The 6,622-nt window shown below is 40.6% G+C and overlaps 1 protein-coding gene across 1 annotated transcript; it reads right to left on the bottom strand.

The window, feature by feature from the left end:
- Positions 1-3,634: 3,634 nt before the first annotated feature.
- egr2b (early growth response 2b) lies at positions 3,635-6,120 on the bottom strand. Its single transcript, XM_030755516.1, has 2 exons — positions 5,781-6,120; positions 3,635-5,463 (listed from the first exon to the last, which is right to left on the bottom strand). The coding sequence occupies exons 1-2, from the start codon at positions 5,944-5,946 to the stop codon at positions 4,292-4,294; spliced, it is 1,338 nt and encodes a 445-aa protein (XP_030611376.1). The 5' UTR covers positions 5,947-6,120; the 3' UTR covers positions 3,635-4,291.
- Between the last annotated feature and the right edge of the window lie 502 nt (positions 6,121-6,622).

Below are 6,622 nucleotides of genomic sequence, written 5' to 3'. Positions count from 1 at the left end.
ACAGAACCAAGCAGCTCAGCTTTTAGCCAAAGGCTTTTAGTTTTCCCCCTGCAAGGTGCATCTCAAGCACAATTCTTAGTACTGTCTTTGTTTCCATGTATGTCTACATAGTAAAGGATGATTTGCATGCAAACTATGCAGATTTGCTTGCATTTAATCATGCAACAAACAAATAAACAGAACAAACAAACAAACATGTGCATAGCCTAGTGTTGACAAAGCTGTGCATAGACTGGTTGATAGTGGTGGGCAGATCGATCCAAATATCAATAACATCGATACCAACATTGGTATTGGTATTGATCAATACCAGTGTAATGAGATCGATACTTTAGCTTCAGTTTCTCTCCTGTATGCAGTGCTGAAGTTTCATCAAAAATGCGAGCTGACTGTCTAAGTGCCCCTCCTGTCACAGCACAGAGCAGGTACACTTTGCTCCTCCCCTCCCCGTAGTGTTTTGACTTTATACCATCAAGTGACACATAATATATTTTACTTGGGAAAAAAATGAATTTGCTATAAAACATTTAAAGCAAATTCTTTTTTTGTACAGCTTGTTTATTTAAGAAAAAATCCAGAAAATTAGTCAATATTTTTTATTAATTTTTTTATTATACTTTCTGAATACTCTACCTGAAAAAAGTTTGCATTTGTTCTTGAGGGATGATTTTGTATACTTCATTTACGTAAGAGAAAAAAAATCCAGACATCAATGTATGGGGAAAATTGTTTTGTTAATTTTCTATTGTTTCAGAACAATAACATTTATTTTGATAAAATATTTTCTATTTCCCTGTAAACTTTGCCCACTTCTTTCCTGGGTTTTAACTAATTAATGATCCAAAGGAAAAAAATCACAAACCAGTTCAACTTCATGAAAATTCTTCAGAATTATTCAAAAGTATCGGTATCACCTGTGATACTGGCCATGTATTTACTTGGCATCGGATCAATACCAAATCTTGCAGTATTGCACACCACTACTGGTTGAAAAGTGGTCCTTAACAGAAAAGGGAGCTACAGACTCCGCGACAAAGTAGAGAAGCTCAAAAACAATCAAAGATCAAAAAAGCAGCAAGAGAAACACGGACGTGTTCCACAGATTTTTGACACTGCCCCCTAGAGGCAGTACACAGCTAGAACATGTAGACGACAGTCTGCAAAGCTGTGCGCTCTGGGTAGGAACAACCAAAGAATTATCTTGTGCCAAAAACTTTCTGGTATTTACCAGAAGAAGAAGACTGCCCTTATTTAAACTGTTGTAAATGACTTGTCTGTCAAATATCTGTCAAACATATCTATCAAACATATGAATGATATCAAGTCATTTTGTGCCAGAAAGAAAATTTCTGTCAGTTTTTTGCAAAGAGGCTTTTATAGATCCTTTATATAAAAAGTGTCACTGGCATTAAAAATGCAATTTTCAAATGATATCTGACCAAGAGCAAAAATTGCAAAAATTGTAACAAATTCAACATCACAGTTCTGTAAAGATATTTGAAGTGGCCAGAAAAGGGCTGGATTGACTGTAATCTAAGCACAATAATGCAGTCATATATATACTTTTAAAACAGATAATTTATTTGTTTTATATATACGTCATAAATTCTGTTGACTACAGTCTCTCTATCAATATATACAAAGATATTGCACAGAAAAAAAAACACATCAAAACAGTAAATCACTTTTTGGCACAGCACCCGGCTCCAAACTGAAAAATCAAACAAATAAACAGAAGGTAGAAGCAGGAATCTATACTGTCTATAGATATCCCAGTCACTTTGTAAATACAAAGGAAGCTAAGGAGGGGTGTGGGAAAATATAAGATAAATCTCCGTCCCAGTCTCAGCAAAATATGGAAAAAATATTTTGCTGAGTCCTGATCAGGACTCAGCAAAATATGGAAAAATACGCAGTAACAGCATGGACAGTGCACCCCACACCCCTTCTTAGCTTCCTTTGTATTTACAAAGTGACCGGGATATCTGTGTTTTCAGTATTTTTGATGTATATGTAATAAATGCTCAGCAGTATTATTATTTTGACTGGTTGTGCACTTGATCTGAAAATACTGTGTTGTTCTGAGCAGTGATAAAATTGCTTTGTGAATGTAATTTTAAAATTGGGCTATACAGTTTCGAGTAAAGTTTTAATAAATATGTTTGTTAATGTGAACATCTGTAACATCACAATGAATCTGTACAAGATTGCTCACAGTTTCCATGTAATCATGTGTCTAAACAGTATTCATTGCCAACAAAAGATATTTCTTTGACAGAGATTTTGTGTATATGTGATGAAAGGGAGGAACCAGAAGGGAGAATAAAGTTTGACTTTCCTCTCTTCTTCTCCAAGGCAGAGCACAAAGTAGTTTTTTCTTCATACGAAGAAGACTCGGTTTTGTTTTCATTCAGTCAAACATTTAGTATACTGCGTCTCTACATACTATTTCACGTGCTTCCGTTGTGTAATACACCCTAAAATGCCCTAAGGTAAAACAACCATAAATAACTCCGCTCCACCACAAGTGAAAAGAACCACATCCGGGTGTTTATTCATATACACACATTTGGTAAATGGAAAGGAAACAGGTGACCGCCGTTTTCCCATTCCTGAGAGGCGTTTACTTGCGATTCACAACATATGACAAAAAATAAAATAACAAACACATAAAAATAAATAGTTGAGTAAAAATTTACTTTTTATTTTTTGGAAAAGTGTTAATAAGTAACAGTTTGAAGGAGCAAATTGAACGAAATATACTATAAAGTATTTATAAGCGCTAAGGCTGTATTTTTCTGGCAGGTTTTATTAATAGGGATGAACTTTACATTCCACACTTAAAAACTTATAGATTATATTTCTGGGACAGCAAACAAATAGATTAATAAATAAAACTAACCAATATATATAAAGCAAATCAGTGTTTCCCCATTAAAAGAAATTCAAAGACTTGGAACCGGCTTTAAAGATTCGACTAAGAAATAAAGCCAAATAAGTAAACTTCATCATTAAAGAGTATTTTTAATCTTTGTTCTGTTGTTGGAGCTTTTCTAAAAAATCATTCCATTGTGGAAGTATAGTTCGTCTATATTGTTGCATCTCATAAATATATTTTTCCCCTAGATCTATTTAATTTCTAAAGATACGCACGTTTAAAACCGATCGAGATTCGCCGCATTTAAAGCGGCTGGAGATCTAGATTTTCTGCTGTATCTTAGCTCTGGTGAATAGCGTTTTATTCCACCTTTACTGTATCAAAGCCCGGACTTGTTCTGCTGTTGTCGGCGAGGATAAAACCAACAATTTGCATATCATAGCCTGTTTGTAACCTGATGTGACACCTAAATAAAAACTGAGTGGGCAAAAACTGAGTCAGAGATGCCACTGGTGACGCAACGTGGGATTTACCCATTAAAATTTCCAACATCAACAGGTCTTTTTTAGAATGCAGATAAAAAGTATACCATTCACTTTAAATTCAGTGACACTTTTATTAACGCAGTGTTCATGTGTTGTAGTTTAGAGTAATGAACCAAACTGACGATGCCGGCTGTGTTTATCATTCTGATGCGTTTAATAAGTTTCAAAACACACATCACAAAACAAAAACAAACAAAAAAGTCAAGTCGGTATGAGTTCAACATATTTACACTCCAACATGGTTTAAACATTAACCACAACTGCTGAACAAATGGAGTTACACGAGACAAAATGCATACAAAAATAGAATGTCTTCCTACTTTACAAATGAAAGGACAAATATACATTTCAATAGAAGTGTCCTTGAATCAGTATGTGTACAAAAAGACACACAGCAAGGCACTAAAGGGAAAATTCACTCTTCCACAAACATGTTAAGATGAATTCACTGTCAATTTAATAACTTAAAATTGTTTTATTTATTTGAAACGTTATTGCAGTTATTTCACATTTACGCGGAAAAGCTGCGCGCTCAGTTAAGTGTTGGCTAGATTTTATTTTGTGAAGTCCCCTTCACATTACAGATTATCTCTTAATTTTGTATGAATTATTGGATATTTTTATTTGTATGTTCAATAGACTGTGCAATCAAAGTGCATTCGTGTCAGTCTTTCAGTCAGTTCTGCGGCAGGAATGGGAGAATGTGCGTAACTGCGCACGTCTGCACAAAAGTTCTTGTGTATTCCCATTCTGATGCTTGGGCTACAGTTCACACTAGTTAAAGAATTGTTATCTGATGGTACCTTTCGTTTTTAAGTTTTAGTGTGTGTCACATTGCCTTGGTGACAGCAAAGCTTTCCAGGGAAACCTATGAACAGATCCCGTTGGCTGCGCTGATGCCGCCTGTTGACCGCTCAAGCCCGGAATTGCTGGATGAGGAAGAGGAGGAAGAGGAGACAGTGGAGGACTTCCTCTCTTTTTGCCTCAGGTGAATTTTAGTGTGTCTCTTCCTCTCGTCACTCCGAGCAAACTTGCGGCCACAGAAGTCGCAGGCGAATGGCTTCTCTCCCGTGTGCGTGCGAATATGAGTGGTGAGGTGGTCGCTGCGGCTGAAGTTGCGCATGCAGATCCGACACTGGAAGGGCTTGTGTCCAGTGTGTATACGGATGTGTCTGGTCAGTTCATCCGAGCGCGAGAACCGCCGGTCGCAGCCCTCCGCCGGACAGGGGTACGGCCGCTCGTGGATAGGGGTCTTGCTGGGTCTGTTCGGGTACTTTCTGGGCCGCAGGATTGGTCGCAGAGGCAAGTTCTGTGGGCTGTAGGCAGAGGGGAGCCGCGGCGCCCCTCCCTCGGAGCCACCACTCCCCGGAGCCCCCAGAGTAAAGTTCCTGATAGTGTTCAGCGGGGTCAGAGGTGGAGGGACGCGGAATGTATCAAGAGGACAAGAACCAAATGGTTTCCTATCCTGAATACCGGCCGTGTGCATGTCCCGCTGGCAAGCCGGCTGAAAGAAGCCAGAATAGTCAGGGATGATGGGGAAAAGCCCCGGTGCGTCTGAACTTCCGGGCTGCTTAGGTGACGAGTAGGAGGGTGGAGGATAAGAGGCGATAGGGCAGGTAGAGGTGGACAAAAACGCAGAGGGGTCCTGGTATACCTCCCCGCAGCCGGAGGTGGAGTAAGGAGGCGGGGGTGAGTACAAGTGGTGGTGGTGCTCTATCTCTGCCTGGCTCTGAGCCGCCATGGTGCAACTCAAATTACCGCTGGAGAAGTGATTGGGAGATCCTGAAGAAGCCGGGGAGGAGGAAGCTGAAGAGCAGGGAGGAGGAGGAGGAGGTGGTTGGGCCACGTTGAAGATCCCCGAGACGATGTTGATCACTCCCTCGGGGTTCCAGTTACCTGGATACTGGGAGTCGATGGAGAACTTTCCCATGTAGGTGAAGGTCTGGTTGCGATGGGTTGCGGGCTGAGAGAAGCTGCTGGAATATGACGAGAGGTCTAGGGAGCGTTTCTCTCCACTCACGTCTGCGCCCATCAAGCCCTCTGCGGGGGGAAACAAATCAGAAAGCATGATTCATTAACCTCTTCACACTAGACAGGAAAGTGGGCTTCAAGTGAGAGAAAGCAGGTGCATTTCTGCTCCATTACGCACGGACTGTGCTCCTATCATCTTATAACATAACCGAAACAGTGACACTAACATTACTTTTTAGTATAACATCCAAAATAGTTTTTAAAAATGTTGCCTTGTTACTCTTTCCTGCAGCCATTTGATGGGAAAAAATATTTTCTTGATGATGAAATTCGTATGTCAACGTTTTACTACACACGAATTTCTTCGGCGTGCAAAATCATCTTACCTGCTGCCACATTAATCTGGTCGTAATGCGCTCCCAAGTCGTTGTTGGGGAAGATGGCCACAGAGGTCGGCAAGCTGGTGGCTATGTCATCCATGGAGTACACGCTCTCGGGATACGCGAACCCTCCGAGATTCCCCGGCACTTTCTCCAGAGTTTTAGCCGTCATCGTAGAGCGGAAAGAAATTAGTGCGTCTGTCCTTTTCTTTCTGTTCTTTACCTCAAAGCTTATCAGAAATAGGGAATGTGTAACCCAGCCACGCAGGGGGTCACCACTGCATGTCTCTGTCAGTCAGCGTGTGTTAAAGGATGAGCTCTGTTCTGGTGCGCTTCATAAAGTTAAAACTGGTTAAAGTAACGGGAACGGGGGCCCTGACACTAGTATGTATATATGGGGAACCTTTTGAATGCTGCCGCACGTCATTACCCAAATATGGAACTAGGAGGAGTAATAAAATAAGAAGAGAGACGCTGATTGGCTATGAGGCTCCATGACGATTTCAAAGGGAATCTCTTGTCAATGGAGAGCCCGCTGCTCCAGGACAGATAAGACCGACTTTTTCCACCGGCTGCCAAATTGCAACAGACTGCCACAGAACTTGACTACAACAACACACAGTACAACGAGCACCCAAACTTATCCACCATTCTTTGCATTCATTGTATATGCACTTATTCTCACGCATCTTCTATCTAATACCGCTTTGCGATCAAAAAGAGGAATTCCGGTTTGAGCTTCGTAACCCATATAAGGTTGAATCCGGTACGAATGGGAACACCCTCCGTGTTCCATATTTGGTTTAAATTCCGGAAAACGATCATCGGAAAGTGACGAGTTTTACCGA

Source organism: Archocentrus centrarchus, chromosome 19, assembly GCF_007364275.1.
Source record: "Archocentrus centrarchus isolate MPI-CPG fArcCen1 chromosome 19, fArcCen1, whole genome shotgun sequence".
Lineage (NCBI taxonomy): Eukaryota > Metazoa > Chordata > Actinopteri > Cichliformes > Cichlidae > Archocentrus > Archocentrus centrarchus.
Note: the sequence above shows the minus strand (reverse complement) of the source record. Positions and strands in the feature narration are given on the sequence as shown.

Excerpts from the sequence above, each read along its gene's own strand:
- egr2b (XM_030755516.1), bottom strand. The coding sequence starts at position 5,946 with ATGACGGCTAAAACTCTGGAGAAAGTGCCGGGGAATCTCGGAGGGTTC. Across the intron at positions 5,464-5,780 it reads CCAGATTAATGTGGCAGCAG|AGGGCTTGATGGGCGCAGAC; the intron begins GTAAGATGATTT and ends TTCCCCCCGCAG.